The 18,477-nt window shown below is 40.6% G+C and overlaps 1 protein-coding gene across 3 annotated transcripts in view; it reads right to left on the minus strand.

The window, feature by feature from the left end:
• Positions 1–18,477, minus strand: part of kif2a (kinesin family member 2a) — a 147,458-nt gene that overhangs the window by 92,463 nt on the left and 36,518 nt on the right. For all 3 annotated transcript variants that reach the window (XM_048535925.2, XM_048535916.2, XM_048535907.2), the window contains exons 2-5: positions 13,807–13,901; positions 9,446–9,565; positions 4,383–4,434; positions 3,120–3,239 (exon numbers count right to left, since the gene is read on the minus strand). In XM_048535925.2, the coding sequence (XP_048391882.1) occupies positions 3,120–3,239; positions 4,383–4,434; positions 9,446–9,565; positions 13,807–13,901 (387 nt within the window). The remainder of the gene's footprint in view (positions 1–3,119; positions 3,240–4,382; positions 4,435–9,445; positions 9,566–13,806; positions 13,902–18,477) is intronic.

Consider the following 18,477-nt stretch of genomic DNA (forward strand, 5'->3'; position numbering starts at 1 on the left):
GTGGAATGAGAGGGGGAGTTGAAATGGTTCGTGACTGGGAGGTGCAGTTGTTAGGGCGAGCCAAGCGTAGGTGCTCTGCAAAGAGGTCCGCAAGCCTTCGCTTGGTTTCCCTGATGTAGAGGAGGCCACAATGGGAACAGCGGATGCTTATACCACATTAGGAGTTGTGCAGGTGTAGCACTTCTTGCGGTTGCATGAAAAGTGCTGGGTGTGGTTTGGCTGGAGTGGGGTGTGGAGCAGACAAGGGAGTCATGGAGAGAATGGTGCCTCCGGAAAGCAGATAAGGGCGGGGAGGAAAAATGTCTTTGGTGGTGAGGTCGGATTGCAGATGGCAGAAGTGTTGGAGGATGATGGGTTGGTACGTGAGGACGGTGGGGGGGTGGCTTCTGTTTTGGTTTTTATTGCAGGGAGGGGGTGTGAGGGATGAGTTGCGGGAAACGTGGGAGACACGGTAGAGGGTGTTCTCGACCACTGGGGTGGGGAAGAATGTTGCGATCCTTGAAAAACGAAGACATCTGAGATATACGCGAGTGGAATGCCTCATCCTTGGAGCAGATGCAGCGGAGGTGAAAGAATTGGGAATAGGGGGTGGCATTTTTGCAGGAAGGTGGGTGGGAGGAGGTGTATTCTAGGTAGCTGTGAGAGTCAGTAGGCTCCTCAGATTTAGATGCTTGGAGCACCTGCAAGCCCCCAAGCTGCCCAGAGATACCACACACACACACACACACACACACACACACACACACACACACACAATCACATAGCTAGTCCTTTGTCTGCCATCTCTCCAACAAGGGGCAGTCTCTCACCCACAACCTGTTTTCCTCTTCCACTATCCACCCATTTGTCCCGGAAAGACTTAATATGTTTCCAAAGCTGAACGAGCATTTTGTAAAGTCAAATTAGTCAGTGTCTGTTTCAGAGCTGTTATACCTTAGAACTACTGGTCTCAACTGTAGACTTTTTGTATGGACATTTTATGTCAACGAAGGTCAAGTAAGTTAATATCAAAGTTCAACTGTTATTAATTTGCTTGTCCTAGTTTTAAAATCCCTTCATGGCCTCACCCTTCCTCATCTCCTAGGTTCTCCAGCCCTACAAGGCAACTCACCGTTTCAGCAAAGATTTGTAGCTCAGATTGTAGGTGAAGTTGTTGACTTGCTAGCTGAGCTGCTTGCTTTCATTCAGACGTTTCATCACCATGCTAGGTAACATCATCAGTGAGGCCGCCAATGAAGCAATGTTGTTCTACTCCACTTTGAATTTATACTGTCCGGTACGTTATGGTCTGTAATGTCATTTCTGGTTTTTTTTCTGTACAGGTTTGTACATGGGGTCAAATCCTATGTTTGTTGATTGCATTATGGGCTGAGAATCATGCCCCTAGGAATTCCCATGAGTTTCTATGTTTGGCTTGGACTACTATAGTTGTTTTCCCTGTAAAACTCATGGTTTTCATTGTCCGAGTGTACTGATAACAAGGAAAGTTTCTTGCGTCGTTTTGCTGCTAGTTGATGTTCATGTATTCTGATGGCTCGTTTCCTTCCTGTCTGTCGGATGTAATGTTTGTGGCAGTCATTGCATGGTATTTTGTAAGCTTGGTACAATTGGGGTCTTTAATTCGTGTTTGTCGTAGAGAGAATGTGGGCTTGTGTGCTACAATTATTTCTAGTGATCATAGGAGTCTCGTTGTCAGATCGCATATGTTCTTCATATAGGTCAGTGTGGCCAGCGTGTTACGATGTACTGTCCTCTTGTTATTGTCTATTTAGTCGGCCCCTGCAGATGAAGTTGCAGGGATACCCATTCATGACCCCATTCCCACAACATGCAGAACCACTGTCGTATACAAAATACAATGCAACGACTGCCACAAACGTTATATTGGACAGACAGGAAGGAAACTAGCCATCAGAACACACAAACATCAGCTAGCAGCAAAACGCCACGACAAACTTTCCTCAATATCAGTACATTCGAACAATGAAGGCCATCAGTTTAATTAGGACAAGGTATCCATAGTAGTCCAAGCAAAATACACACACCCATGAGAATTCCTACACGCATAGTTCTCAACCCACAATGCAAATCAACAAACACATGGAATTGTACCCCATATACAAACACGTACAGAGCGAAACCAGAAATGACATTACAGGCCATAACGTACTGGACAGTATAAATTCAAAGGGGAGTAGAACAACATTGCTTCATCGGAGGCCTCATTGATGATGTTACCTAGCATGGTGACAACATTTTTGAATGAAAACAAGCCAGCTCAGCAAGCAAATCAACAACATCAGGCAACTTAATAGTTAAATTTAAGCATATTAATATATGAATCGGGAGTAACAGAAGGCTACTCAACCCCAAGGGTGCACAGCTATTTAATAAGGTCATGGGTAATCCACCTGCAAGCTCAAATCCACATTCCTGCTACTTCCTTTCAACATTTACTTAACAAGAATCTTTTGTCTTAAAAATAGGCAAGGAGTTTAAAAAGCTCAAGATCCTCAGAAATAATTTTATCTAATTTCAGTTTTAAAATGGGCCACATTTTTTTTTAATATAACAGTGAACCCTAATTCTAGATTCTCCCATAACAGGAAGCATCCTCTTCATCCTATCACCCCTCAGGATTTTACTGGTTTCAGTCACATCGCCTTGTATTTTTCTAAACTCAGCAGGTACACGTCTACCCTACCAAAAAATTTTCCTCATGAGTCAACCCACAAATTACAGGTGTTAGTCTAGTAAACATTCTCTGAATTGTGTCCAATCTAAATTCTTAGTCTTTAAAAAAATAATTAAATGTTTTATAGGAACTCATTAATGAAAGATAAAAAAACAGAAAAGAAAACCCAAGAAGCATGAGAGAATTGTTGGAACCCAGTGGCTAGATTGAGCACAGAAAAAAAATAAAACAGGCATATATAGATACTTTTGTTAGAATGTGGATACAGGTAATTAGAATGGAAAATATATAAACAGAGTGATTCTTCAACAGAAGTAATAAATCATATGTCTGCACCACAGTCCAATTAGTCTTTGTCCTCTACCCTGCAATGGCAGATCAGCCAATGCATTTCATATTAGATGCACAACTGTACTGCACTTACATGGTGGTGCAAAATCTTTCTTTCCAGGCTGGGCTGGTGAGATATCTGAAGCACTTCCATTCTGGTGGGTAGCTGAAGAGTGTTCTGGAACCTGACTTGGTCTTGAGCGGGTTGATGCAACTGAGAATAAAAATATAATTATGTGCAGTTTGGGAAATTCTGTTAAAGCAATACATCAAGCACTTTGTACAAAATAACTAAAAAAATTTCCAAGCTCAAGCCAAAACAATTCAATTACTTTAAACAAGATCTGCTTTAATAAGCTACTGACATAATTAAAACATGGTGTGCATTTATATAGAACATTTCATGATCATTGGAAATACTTTGAAGTGTAGTCATTGTTGTATGTAGATAATCATCCAAACAATGGTGCCAGTTTTAAACTAGTTAATATCTGGAAATATTAACATTCTGCACTTCCATATTTTGCATAAAAAGAGCTTGATCTTCTCTCTGCTGACTGGCAATATTTAGTCTGCTGGAGTTGTGGCAAGTTCTTTGGAAATGAGGCAATGCGGATGCAGATATAACTAAATGTAAAATGTAAACTCATGTCATGCATGTAACCTGAATTCAAGTTTGTGGAAACTTATTTCAACGTTCTGTCAAACTACCTAACACGTCAATTTTTACAATAGTTCCTTAAATTTAAGTGAGTCTACTGTTGCTATCTTCATTCGAACCAGGTGTAGTTTTGGACTGTGTTATAAAAGAAGTTATTTCACATTGTAAATTACAGTTTTCTGAATTCCAGAATTTAAAAGTAAGGACTCTGTATTTTAAAAAAAAACTGTGTGTACTGGATTCAAAATAGCATGGAGATAAATCAGTAAAACTGGTGTTAATCAATAATTTCACATGGATAAAAGTTATATCAGGTTTCACAAAATTGAATGGTAAAGGAGGAGGGGATATTTAGTTTTATCAACATCCTCTAATGGCTCCTTCCTGAAGAACTTTCCACAACTATATCCGACTCCAGCATTAATATCACGAATGACATGAAAAATCAAGCTCCCTTAATGTCAAAGATGAAAGTGTAACATACTAATAGTCAAGGTTCTCAGCCAGGTTGATCCTAATTTCCGAGTTCACCTTGAGGAATTTAATTCCCAAATCAAAGGGTAAAAATATGATGTAACAGTATACAAAGCAGCAAGCTAACAAAGAACATAAAAGTCATGTCAGTTTCTGTGACACAATATTATGTATAATAATCAAAACAACGGAAGATGCACCATCACCCCACACTAAAGTTACCTCGGTTATCTTTGGCAGGAGTTTCATTCTTAGCAGCCACTGTTCGGCGATTCTTTAGAAGAAAACACAGGCAATGACATAATTACATAAATTTAAGTCAAGGGATGCAGGCGAGGCCATCAAATCCCCTGTTTCCAACAAGCCATATTTGTGGTGGAAATTCATCCAATAATAAAAAAAGTAAATGGTTTTCAAGTGCTATGCATAAGATATAGATGATAAGGAACACAGATATGTGATCAGACACATGCTTGTAATTTTATAAAAATTGTTGGAAGCCTACACTATTGTACATCAAGGAGTGGTTAAAAACTTTATGCAGTCTCTAGTGAGGGGAGGGTGACAAAAGCAGGATAGAAATCAAAGCTGAGGAGTATATCTGTCAAAAGGCTAAACAAGCAAAAAGGAATTGACATTTTTGGGGCACAGCATGGGGACAGCAAATGAGACAGCATGAAAGCACACATGACAGAGAAAACGAAAGCGAGACACAGAAATCATGAAAAAGAAAGGGGAGGGAGGGTGGGCAAGGGAGAGAGAGAGCAAGGGATGGGCAGAGAGAGGGGTAACACCCACAATTTAAAACAACAACAGTACCACATGCTAAAGAGTACAGAAATAAGACTGAATGAATGAATAAAAGCAGTAGAAAAATGATGTAGGTTTTGGGGGTGCTGAAATTTGTACAAAAGTGCCAGGTTAAACCGCAACCGATCCAGATTTGTAAGACGATGCTAGCACGTTGGTTTACACAGACTAAGCAGGGTGTGGAAACTTGAGAGGGAGTTCAAACAAGAGAACAGGTGCAGAGAGTGTATGCAAGTCCTGTCTGTAAAGGTTACATGCAGTTGATGAATAGAATTCTCTATTCCAGATTGTAGTGGACACTAGGACATAGACAGATTTTTATATAGTAATGGGTTGAAGTGTAATGAGGACAGGCAGCAAAGTGGAGTGGAGGCCGAGATGTGGTAAGTCGTGGTCGAATTGAATGGGAGAGCAAGCTTGAGGGGCCTGCTTTAACACCAATTTATGATGTTCTTATGATCTCATACGTGCATCTTCCAGAACATTTAAGTGTGTCTGACTGACAGTCCTAAATTGGTTGTCAGTCTAATACTTTGCACAGAGGTTTATTTAGCAAATGCTGTTCAGTTATGGAATCACATCCCCTTGCCATACAATCAGTTTTCTCCTTTCATATAGTATAAATGTTACTTTCCCTTCAGCAATTTTTGTGAATCTTCCTGATGAATGCAAAGCTCTGAACATATTTGATTTTTGTTCAGAATAATAATCAAGAGACAGAATTAAAGATACTCGATCAGAATACATACAGTATTCTCAATAAGGAGATGAACTGATAGCACAAAAGGAATTACAGGGGGTTCTGCGATAACACATGTTCCAGCAATGTGAATTGGCTATAACACGACTGACAGAAACAGGTTTAATATAACTGTTATAATGAATACATAGTAAGGATATGAGACAGTTAGTTTAAGACAAGCAACAATGAAAAGTAAGTGATATAGAGCTGCTAATAAAGGATTGGATCAATATATTAGTGCAAGAGGATCTCAGATCTGAAGAACAAGATGTAGACTCTGTTTGGGTAAAGGGAAGAAATAGCAAGGGGAAGCTAAAATTTGAAATTATTCCCTTCCCTCCCCACCCACAATTAATAACTGTGCTGTAAGTTCACTGATATAGCTCAATCTAAAACTATAGGGTCTTGAATCTAAACAAAGAAAGGTATGAAGGTACGAGGAGCAAGTTGAATGTGGTGAACTGGGTAACCACATTTAAAAGATATGACAATAGACAGGCAAGGGTAGTATTTACAATAACAAATGTGCATATACCCAAACTGGGAAAGGGGAGTCAAAAATAGCTAACAAAGGAAGTTAAAGATAGTATTAAACCAAAGGAAAAGGTCTAAAGTTGTAAGAAAAACATTGTAAGTCAATGAGTGGCAGTATTTTAGAACCTAGCAGAGAATGAGCACGAAGCTTATAAAGGGAGAATAGAATGAGATTTTAAACTAGCAAGAAAGAAAGTTTCTACAGATACTTAAAAAAAGGAGAGAAAAGTAAAAGTATATGTTCATTACAGTCAGAGATCGGAGAATTTATACTGGGAAACTGCCCACAAGCTAAAAAATTACTTTAGGCCTATTTTCATGGAGAAAGGCATTTCCCCAAAATAATTCAAGAGACCAGTGAGAAGGAGGAGCTGTAAGAAATTAGTTTGATAAAAAAGTATAGACAAGATGAACAAAAATGTAAAGGTGGCACATCCCCAGCATCCAATGCCCCCAGAGTCTTGGAAAAAATGCTAGATGCGGTTTATCAAAATTCTGTAGATTCTGGAACTGCACTTGTAAACATGACCCTACTAATTAAGGAAGCAGGGAGAAATATGGAGAACTAACAATATTCTAGCTTGACAGCAGTAGTTGGAGAAATATTATCATCAGTATAAAAGAATCTACTAACTCGATACTTTGGGCAGGTCAACATGGATTTGTTAAAAGGGAAAATTACATTTGACAAAACCTGTCAGGTGTTTTTTTTTGAGGATATTATTCGCAGAGTACAAAAAGCAGCACCAATAGTTAAAAGGTAGAGTGTTGAGGTTGATGATATATCATGGAGGAGGAGGTTTGGAAGTGCTAAATGGCTTATTCGTGCTCCCCTGCTTCGATGTTCATTATCTTTGAAGTGAAAGAAACAAGAGAAGGGTGGTGGGCACAGGAATTGAGGGGGTGGTTTGTGCAGTTTGGAATGCTCAAATAGATGAGAAATGACAGCAGGTAAAAGTACAAGTTGTTAAATCCAGATGAAAACCCTGCTTTTGCTATTAGACAGTAATGGTTTGGGTGGGAAGTCTGGAATGGGGAACAGAAGAATTTATTGACAGGGTTGGTTGATATCATGCGTTTGAAATTTTGTATTGTCTAAAGAGTGTCACATTGACTAAGGAGTAACAGGAACATACATTTAAAATTTGTGGAGACAGACTGTAAAATAGCTGTGAATATCTGCTTTCAAATAGTGCCCCCCAACAGTTGGTATTATATTAAGCATTTAAACATAACTATATAGGGCCTAATTTCAAAGGCCGCAAATAACAAAACTTAATATAATAAATAGTTAAAACTAGTAACTGTCTACATGAAGGCATAGCAGTAAAATGGACAAAAGCAATTTGATACCAGAATAAAAGTTAAGTAAATTAATTGGGACAAATTTTAAAATGGGGCAGTAATAGAAAAAAAAGAGATCTTTAAAGGGACAGGACAACAGAATAGAGGCTATTAAAAAGTGCAGAGAATCTCTTTTTGAGAAGCAAATGAACAGAATACAAAAGCAGGAGGCTATGCTAAATATCAGCACAAGAGCAAAGATGTGGGAACTTCAATTACATGGACAGACTAGAGAAACTGGACTGTTCTCCTCTGATCAGGGATGTTTAAAGGCAGAAGACTTCGTAAGTGTTCAAACAGTTGTGACGGAGTAAATAAGGGTCTATAACTAGAGGCAAGATGAGCACGAACTTTTGTTTTATCATTTAAACACTGTGAAAATGATTGAAAAAATGCACGGCTTAAAAGAATGGCAAAAACTGATTCAAAAACTTACAAAAAAGGGAGAATTGAGTAAATACTTACAGGGAAAATTATGAAGGACTGCAGGGAAAGACAGAGGGAGTGGGCCTAACTGGATAATTATTTCAAGAGTTGCCAGATTCACAATTGGCTGAACAGCCTTTTCTGTGCTGCATCTATCATTCTGATGAGGTATCAATTGTCATGTACGTGAACTCTACAGAATTGCCAACAGTTGCGTCAAAAAAATCCATTTGTTGGATCTTCACTGGAGCTGACATGGTCTTATGAAATAACCATTCCTGACAGCAAGTCTGTGAATAACTTCCCCAGGATTCAGAAAACTCTAGGAAAGGTCCGGTTTAAATTGATCATGTAATTTGATAGGAAACAAAATACCTCAATTGTGAATAAACTAAATATGCAAGAGCATTTCAAGACAATGTTCTGGTACCACAGTCAGATAGCAAAGAGGACAGATATACTGACTGGAATTACAACAAAGAAGTGAGAAGGGATTCATTTTGGAAGGTCGAAATTGAATGCAGAAAACAGGGTTAATGGCAGGATTCTTGGCACTGTGGAGGAACAGAGGGATCTTTGGATCCACGTCTATAGATTCCTCAAAGCTGCCACCCAAGTTGACAGGATTGTTAAGAAGGTGTGTGCGTGTATTGGCTTTCATTGGCAGGGGAAATCGAGCTTAAGAGCCGTGAGGTTATGTCGCAGCTCAAAAACCCTAGTTGGACCACACTTGGAATATGGTGTTCAGTTCTGGTCACCTCATTATAGGAAGAATGTGGAAGCTTTAGAGAGGGTGCAGAGGAGATTTACCAGGATGCTGCCTGGAATTGAGGGCAAGTCTTATGAAAGGTTGAGGGAGCTAGGGTTTTTCTCATTTGAGTGAAGAAGGATGAGAGCTGACTTGATAGAAGTGTACAAGATGATGATGGCATAGATAGAGTGAATAATCAGAGACTTTTTCCCCAGGGTGGAAATGACTATCGCAGGGAGGCATAATTTTAAGGTGATGGGAGGAAGGTATAGAGGAGATGTCAGAGGTAACTTTTTTTTAAAAAACACAGCGTGGTGTGCGCATGGAATGCGCTGTCAGCGGTGGTAGTGGAGTCAAGATACATTAGGGATATTGAAGCGACTCTTGGATAGGCACACGGATGATAGTAAAATGTAGAGTATACAGGGTAGTTTGATCTTAGAGTAGTATAATTGGCCCATGATGTTGTGCTGACCTAATGGCCTGTATTGTGCTGTGCATTCTATGTTCTACATTCTAAGTATTGCTGTCAATGACATTCTTTTCTTTTAAAAAAAAAGTCAAAAGAAAATGACATTTCTTTCCACCAATAATGCTTACTCCTAAGGTACATGGAGATTAAAAAATAACATCTAGGATAAATTACAAATACATAAATATCAAAAGGAATTAACAGACCTTTACTATCTTGTTAGTTTTGATGGAAGGTGTTGGAGGGGGAGGTGTTTCAGGGCTTGGCTCAATATCCTCATCAGGTGCAAGGTCTGGATTAAGTGCAAAAACGCTTTCAAGGTCAATCTATTAATTGGGGGAAGAAAAGTACAGATTATACATTCAATAAACTTTGGAGTTATGCAAAGTCATTTCTTAAGCATTTGAATAATTATTCAATGTCAATCCAAAGGGCTCCAGTACCAATGAGACCAGTAGAGTCATACAGTCACGGAGGTATACAGCACGGAAACAGGCCTTGCAGCCAACCCTTCTGTGTTGACCATGTTTCCTAAACTGAACTAGTCCCCATTAACTGTATTTGGCCCATAGCTTCCTAAACTTTTCCTAAACATTTACCTGTCCAAATGTCTTTCAAGTGTTGTAATTGTACCCGTTTCCTCTGGCAGCGAATTCCAGGTACAAACCACACTATGTGAAAAAGTTACCCCTCAGATCCCTTTTAAATCTTTCCCCTCTCACCTTAAACCTGCGCCCTCTAATTTTGGAACCCATCTATCATGGGGAAAAGATCTTGGCTATTCACCTTATCAATGTCCCTCGTGACTTTATAAACCTCTTTAAAGGTCACCCCTCAGGCACCCATGCTCCGGATTTAAAAAAAAGGCCCAGCCTATCCAGTCTATCCTTATAAGTCAAACGTTCCAGTCTCACTAACATCCTTGTAAGTCTTTTTTGTATCCTTTAATAACGTCCTTCCTACAGCGGGGTGACCAGAATTGTAGGTAGTATTGCAAATGTGGCATCACAAATGTCTTGTACAATAGTAACTTGACTCCCCAACTCCTTTATGTAGTGCTCTGATCAATGAAGGCAAGCTTGCCAAACATCATCTTCACCACCCTGTCTACCTCTGATGCCACTTTTAAGGAACTTTTAAAAGGTGCTTGCACCCTTGGGTCTCTCTATTTGACAACATTCGTCAGGGCCCTACCATTATCTGTGCAACTCCTACCCTGGTTTGTCTTATCAAAATATAACACCCAGCATTTAATCAGAATTAAGCTTCATCTGCCATTCCTCAGCCCACGGGTCCAGTTACCAAAATCCCGTTGTACTCTACCTTTTTCACTGTCTACTATTTCACCAATTTTGGTATCATCTGCAAATTTACTAACCATGCCTGCTATATTCTCATCCAAATCGTTTATACAAATGACAAACAAAAGTGGACCCATAACTGACACTGATGGCACACTGCTGGTCACAGGCCTCCAGTCTGAAAAACAACCCTCTCCCATCACCTTCTGTCTCCTCCGTCAAGCCAATTTTGGATCCAATCAGCTAACTCTCCCTGGATCCATTTGCCATCCCTGTAGGGGACAAAGTTACAAAGCAAACAACGAAATTTTAAAAGATATTTATTGATTGCATTCGCCTTATTCTTCAGTCAATAAAAAAGACACTTCAGAAATTTCAGTTTCTGCGACCACAATATAACTGGACCAAAAATGTTGTAAATATTTCATGGCAGTTTAGTAAACATACAAAGCAAACATAGACAAAATCAAATTATCCTGGGAATCATAAAAACAAATCTAATGTTTTCTACACTATTTCAAAGAGAATATGGTTCAGGAAGGCGAAACAGACACAATGAGATAATACAATCCCCTTTATGACAATGCAATTGCTTGCCCGTGACTTCTTTTTTGTCTTTTCCCACAAATTTTAGATTCGGCAAGCAACATTTTATAATTAAAAATGACGGGATTTAAAATTAACCTGCAGGCTGTCTAGACCATAAAGTAATACTGTTGTGTCAGAGTAATGTCGCATTGTTTTCTGGTATTAATCAAAAAGCATGCCATTTCTCACCATTTCTATTTGTGCTTTTGTTGCTTGATGCAATTCAGAACAAGCCTTTAACTCTGCTTTTTCACTATTTGTCCCACCCTGCCTCTATTTACTGATATACTCTTTTGTGAGCACGTTCTATTCCCTCTTGTCACACAGGATTACCATACACATATTGCTAGCCTGCATTAGTGACTGGTCTGTCCTCATTAACTTTCTAAATTTCCACTGGAACTTGCTGCTGAGCAAGGTAGTGGAAGCAGATACGATAATGTCGTTTAAAGGGGGTCTTGACAAATGCATGAATAGCATGGGAATAGAGGGATGCGCTCCCCAGAAGGTAGGGAGTTTTAGTTCTGAAGGACAGCATATCGGTGCAGGCTTGGAGGGCAGAAGGGTCTGTTCCGGTGTTGTACTGCTCTTTGAAATCAGATGGGCATTAGGGAAGAATAATCGCATAAGGCTTCAGGTATAGGTGGAGGAATGGGACCAACTAAATTGCATCCACGCCAACAACTTGAAGAGCAATCAGCTGAATGGCCACTCTGTGAGCAATTAGGATTTTAAGACTCTTGTTACATGTGCTCGGTGTGCTGTCACTCTTGTGGACGAGAGGGGGAGGGTGGGGGAAGAGACAGAGGTTCAGAGCCACTTTAGCATTCCTGGATATGATGGTAGAATGCAGGGCTAACGGGGAATTCCGGATCAAAGTATACAGAAAGGCCACAAAATTGCTCAGGTCTTCAATTTCAACAACAGTATTGGTTGTGTCTTTTTGTTGCTAATTAGTGTTCGTGTATTCTCGTAGGGGTAACCACCCCAATACCCATAAACAAAAGTTGCATGAGAACACTATTCAAACGAGCCACAGCACACTGCAGCAACCCAGAATTACACCTAACTGAAGAAGAACATCTCCACCAAGCCTTTAGAGACAACGGATACCCAAACAGCTGGATCCGACAATGCCTGTCACACAAACAACAGGAAGATGCAGTAGTCCCCGACACACTTGTCGTGTTACCATACATCAAGAAGGAATCTGAACTGACCACAAGACTCCTATGGCCACTGGGCATCAGAGTGGCACACAAATCTACATGAACCCTACGCCAACTGCTAACAAGAACCAAAGGCCCCTCACCCACTCTGGATACAGCCGACTTAATACACAAGATTAGTGCAAGGACTGAGACAAACATTACATTGGACAGACAGGAAGAAAAGTGGCTATGAGAATACACGAACACCAATTAGCAACAAAAAGACACAACCAATACAAGATGATCAGAGGATTAGATAGGGTGGACAGTTAGAGTCTTTTTCCAAGGATGATGACTTCAGCTTGTACAAGGGGGCATTGCTACAAATTGAGGGGTGATAGATATAAGACAGATGTCAGAGGCAGGTTCTTTACTCGGAGAGTGGTAAGGGCATGGAAGGCCCTGCCTGCCAATGTAGTTAACTCAGCCACATTAGGGGCATTTAAACAGTCCTTGGATAAGCATATGGAAAATGATGGGATAGTGTAGGAGGAGGGGCTTAGATTAGTTCACAGGTTGGCGCAACATCGAGGGCCGAAGGGCCTGTTCTGCGCTGTATTGTTCTATGTTCATCTCCATACATACAGACAAGGAGAACCACCAGTTAGGATCCTGACGTTGTCCCATTCAAAGACAAACCAAACTGACATGACCACAGGAATTCCTAGAAGTCTGGTTCTCCACCCAGAAGGCCATCAATAAACACAGAATTAGACCCTATATACACACACCACTGCAAAGACAGACCAGAAATGAGGTAATCAACTCCAATCAACCCCAGAATTCAAGCAGCATGCAAGAAAATACAACAATCCTTCATCAGAGGCTGCACTGATGTTATCCAGCAGCGTAATGAAGCGTCTACAAACTAGTGAACCAGCTCGATGAACAAATCAACCACAGCATCCACAACCTGAGCTACAAATGTACTTAAGAATATTAGATATGTAATAACATCTCTAAACAGGTTGGTTAGAAAATATCTTAGAGTTACTGTAATTTTATATGAAAAATCAGCAAAGACATTTTATTTTTCAAGTTTATACAAATGAAGTCACACACTTAATAATGATAAACATGTATAGCTGTACTACATATGGATTCCAAAATTTAGACCTTTAAAAACATGTTACACCACTGGCTTACGGCAAAATGCTCAAGTTAAACATTCCAGTGACATTCAGTGGTCAGATCATGCAACTACAGGCAATCAAACCGTTTTTACAACTAAGAATTGGAGCAGCACTAAGGTTTTATGACATCCAAAAGACAGAAATGTATTAAGTAACTGGCAATCACACAGATTTACTAGCTAGGCTGTGATACACGAAAGCGCTGCTTGCATGAAACCTTAGTGAAGTGGCAATAGGGCATAATGACTTCAATAAGTATCTCATTTTAAAATTATTTTCAATGAAATGGTTTATTCTATAATATTGAAGTCACCTGACAAATGAAGAAATTTACCTCTTTTCCTTTTGTATCTCCATTTTCAATCCACTCTACAGTAGCACTTTCATTATCTTCATTTAATGATGTCACCATCGCCTGATGTATCCGTCCTGAAAAACGTAAAAGTTGCAAAGCAGTCAAAAAATGTATCTGGAATTTCATACTTTGCTAATAACAAAAATGATGAATAGGTTATGAAAAAGTACATTAGCTGTTGAACTAACTGCTCAGTTACAGAACGGATACAAGATTTTGCCTGTCAAATCTAAGGTGTGATTTTATACAGTAGGTATAAGCATACGAATTTAATATTTCATCATCATTGTGGGATAATATAGTCTACTGAAACATGGGTGATAATGCATATGGAGCAACTTTTTTAGTTTAAAGCAAATACAGAGAGCAAAAAATTTCCTAAAATTAAAATGGGTAGATGCAAGTCATCAATATCGGATTATTTTGAAAACGTTTGTCAAGAATGTCCTCCAGGAGTGTTTCAAAACGTACTACTGTTGGAAGCTTTTAGTAAGTTTCTGACTTCACGTGTTTTGAAAATATGTTTGTGCGTGTTAAATTAAATTGTCATTCAAAGAGCAAGAACAGTCTGTTAACTGTATGATAGTGGTTGGCATTAGCTGGGTAAAAACCAAAAGAAATGTCAATGATGTAAAGCAGGAACAGAAACAGAAATTGCTGGAAAAGCTCAGGAGGTCTGGCAGCATCTGTGAAGAAGAAAAATCAGAGTTAACGTTTCGGGTCTGGTGACCTCTGAGAACGTGTCATCAGACCCGAAATGTTAACTCTGATTTTTTTCCTTCATAGACGCTGCCAGACCTGCATTAACTGGGTATTCACTTCAGTCTGAATCATAGAAACCCTACAGTGTGGAAACAGGCCCTTCGGCCCAACAAGTCCACACAGGTGGCACAACAGGTCGGCACAACATCGAGGGCCAAAGGGCCTGTACTGTGATGTAATGTTCTATGTTCTATGTTCTACCAACACTTGGAGCATCCCAGCCAAACCCATTCACCTATAACCCACCTAATCTACACATCCCTGCACACTATGGGCAATTTAGCATGGTCAATGCACCTAACCTGCACATCTTTGGACAGGGGGAGGAAACCAGAGCACCCAGAGAAAATCCACGCAGATACAGGGAGAACGTGCAAATTCCACACAGACAGTTGCCTGACGGTGGAATCAAGGCCAGGTTCTTTGCACTGTGAGGCAGCAGTGCTAACCACTAAGGCACCATGCCGCCCTCCTTGATCAACAGGCTAAAATTTTGGTTATCCGGGTTAAAAAGGTGCTTGCTTATAATGTGCAACCTTAAATATGCTGTGGAGATGCTGGTGTTTTACTGGGGTGGACAAAATCAGAAGTTACATGATACCAGGCTATTGTCCAACCTTAAACAAACAGAAATGCAGAAAAAGGTTGCCTCCAATTTATCTTTACCAACTGGCTTTTTGGAATAAACAGTTCAAAGTCTTGCTTCATTCCCTGACATCTTTCAATGGCCTCAGATGCACTTCATCGGGGCCTCGTGATTTATTCAGAACTTTGCTGTGTTCAATTTATTCTCTATTCATCTCTCCAACTCTGCAATATCCTGCTCTGCTAACCAACTTTCAGAACTGCAAATTACTGCAGCACCTGTTGATTGACAAAAGAGAAAGATTGTCTGTTACAACTTCAAAATGCTCAAAAAAAAACCTGTCAGATGGAAGATAGGTGAAACATAGCCGCTTTTGTATTGTAGGAAACAAGACATAGAAAGGACCTACTTATAGCAATGAGTTAAATGACTATATAATTTTTTTGGTGAATTCCGTTTAAAAGATAAATGCTGGCAAGAACATTAAGACAACAGATTTCCTTTTCTTCAAGAAGTGTCATTGGATACTTTGGATTTTGTCTATCTGAGGGAAGAAATCATGAATTTAGCATCTCATTGAAAGGTAACCGTTCCATGTTAACACTCCCTCAGTTGTGCACATAGGTGCCAACCTGAGCAACATTTATAAGGTCTGGGCTCCAAAAGTTTAACACATCATTACAAACTTATAATTAACAATTACATAGTACAATAACTTTGCACAAGGACTCAGGTCATACAAATACACTGGCAGTAAGGAAAATAAGTTTGCCATGTAAGGCAACTATTTTTCTCAACTACACATTCTTCAGGGTTTTAGAACATAGAACATAGAACAGTACAGCACAGAACAGGCCCTTCAGCCCACAATGTTGTGCCGACCATTGATCCTCATGGATGCACCCTCAAATTTCTGTGACCATATGCATGTCCAGCAGTCTCTTAAATGACCCCAATGACCTTGCTTCCACAACTGCTGCTGGCAACGCATTCCATGCTCTCACAACTCTCTGCGTAAAGAACCTGCCTCTGACATCCCCTCTATACTTTCCACCAACCAGCTTAAAACTATGACCCCTCGTGCTAGCCATTTCTGCCCTGGGAAATAGTCTCTGGCTATCGACTCTATCTATGCCTCTCATTATCTTGTATACCTCAATTAGGTCCCCTCTCCTCCTCCTTTTCTCCAATGAAAAGAGACCGAGCTCAGTCAACCTCTCTTCATAAGATAAGCTCTCCAGTCCAGGCAGCATCCTGGTAAACCTCCTCTGAACCCTCTCCAAAGCATCCACATCTTTCCTATAATAGGGCGCCCAGAACTGGACGCAGTATTCCAAGTGCGGTCTAACCAAAGTTTTATAGAGCTGCAACAAGATCTCACGACTCTTAAACTCAATCCCCCTGTTAATGAAAGCCAAAACACCATATGCTTTCTTAACAACCCTGTCCACTTGGGTGGCCATTTTAAGGGATCTATGTATCTGCACACCAAGATCCCTCTGTTCCTCCACGCTGCCAAGAATCCTATCCTTAATCCTGTACTCAGCTTTCAAATTCGACCTTCCAAAATGCATCACCTCGCATTTATCCAGGTTGAACTCCATCTGCCACCTCTCAGCCCATCTCTGCATCCTGTCAATGTCCCGCTGCAGCCTACAACAGCCCTCTACACTGTCAACGACACCTCCGACCTTTGTGTCGTCTGCAAACTTGCTGACCCATCCTTCAATTCCCTCGTCCAAGTCATTAATAAAAATTACAAACAGTAGAGGCCCAAGGACAGAGCCCTGTGGAACCCCACTCACCACTGACTTCCAGGCAGAATATTTTCCTTCTACTACCACACGCTGTCTTCTGTTGGCCAGCCAATTCTGTATCCAAGCAGCTAAGTTCCCCTGTATCCCATTCCTCCTGACCTTCTGAATGAGCCTTCCATGGGGAACCTTATCAAATGCCTTACTGAAGTCCATATACACCACATCCACAGCTCGACCCTCATCAACCTTACTAGTCACATCCTCAAAAAACTCGATAAGGTTTGTAAGGCATGACCTACCCCTCACAAAGCCGTGTTGACTGTATTTGATCAAGCCATGCTCTTCCAGATGGTCATAAATCTTATCCCTCAGAATCCTTTCTAACACCTTGCAGACGACAGACGTGAGACTTACCGGTCTATAATTGCCGGGGATTTCCCTATTTCCTTTCTTGAAGAGAGGAATTACATTTGCCTCTCTCCAGTCCTCAGGTACGACTCCAGTGGAGAGCGAGGATGCAAAGATCTTCGCAAGTGGCGAAGCAATTGCATTTCTCGCTTCCCAAAGCAGCCGAGGACAAATCTGATCCGGGCCTGGCGACTTGTCAATCTTAATGTTTGACAAAATTTTCAGTACATCAGCTTCCTCTATCTCTATCCATTCCAGCATGCACACCTGCTCTTCAAAGGTTTCATTCACTACACAGTTCGATTCTTTCGTAAAGACAGAAGCAAAAAACTCATTTAGGGCTTCCCCTACCTCCTCAGGCTCCACACACAAGTTCCCTATGCTATCCCTGATCGGCCCTACTCTTTCTTTGACCATTCTCTTATTCCTCACGTAAGTGTAAAATGCCTTTGTGTTTTCCCGGATTCCTTCTGCCAAGCCTTTCTCGTGCCCCCTCCTGGCTCTCCTCAGACCATTTTTGAGCTCCTTCCTTGCCTGCATGTAATCCTCTCTAGCTGAACTTGACCCTAGCTTCCTCCACCTTATGTAAGCTACCTTCTTCCTTTTCACTAGAAGCTCCACCGCTCTCGTCATCCAAGGTTCCTTTATCTTACCCCTTCTTGCCTGTCTCAGAGGGACATATTTACTCATCACTCCCAACAACTGTTCCTTAAACCATCTCCACATGTCTATAGTTCCCTTACCATGGAACAACTGCTCCCAGTCCATGCTTCCTAACTCGTGTCTAATCGCATCATAGTTTCCTCTTCCCCAATTAAATATCCTCCCATTCTGCCTAATCCTCTCCTTCTCCATAGCTATGTAGAATGAGAGAGTGTTATGGTCACTATCACCAAAATGCTCTCCCACCACAAGATCTGATACCTGCCCCGGCTCGTTTCCGAGCACCAAGTCTAGAATGGCCTCTCCCCTCGTCGGCCTGTCAACGTACTGCGTTAGGAAACCCTCCTGAACACACCTTACAAAAACAGCTCCATTCAAATCTTCTGCTCGAAGGAGGTTCCAATCAATATTAGGAAAGTTAAAGTCACCCATTACAACAACCCTACTGCGTCCACACTTTTCCAAAATCTGTCG

The sequence above is a fragment of the Stegostoma tigrinum genome, chromosome 1 (genome assembly GCF_030684315.1).
Source record: "Stegostoma tigrinum isolate sSteTig4 chromosome 1, sSteTig4.hap1, whole genome shotgun sequence".
Lineage (NCBI taxonomy): Eukaryota > Metazoa > Chordata > Chondrichthyes > Orectolobiformes > Stegostomatidae > Stegostoma > Stegostoma tigrinum.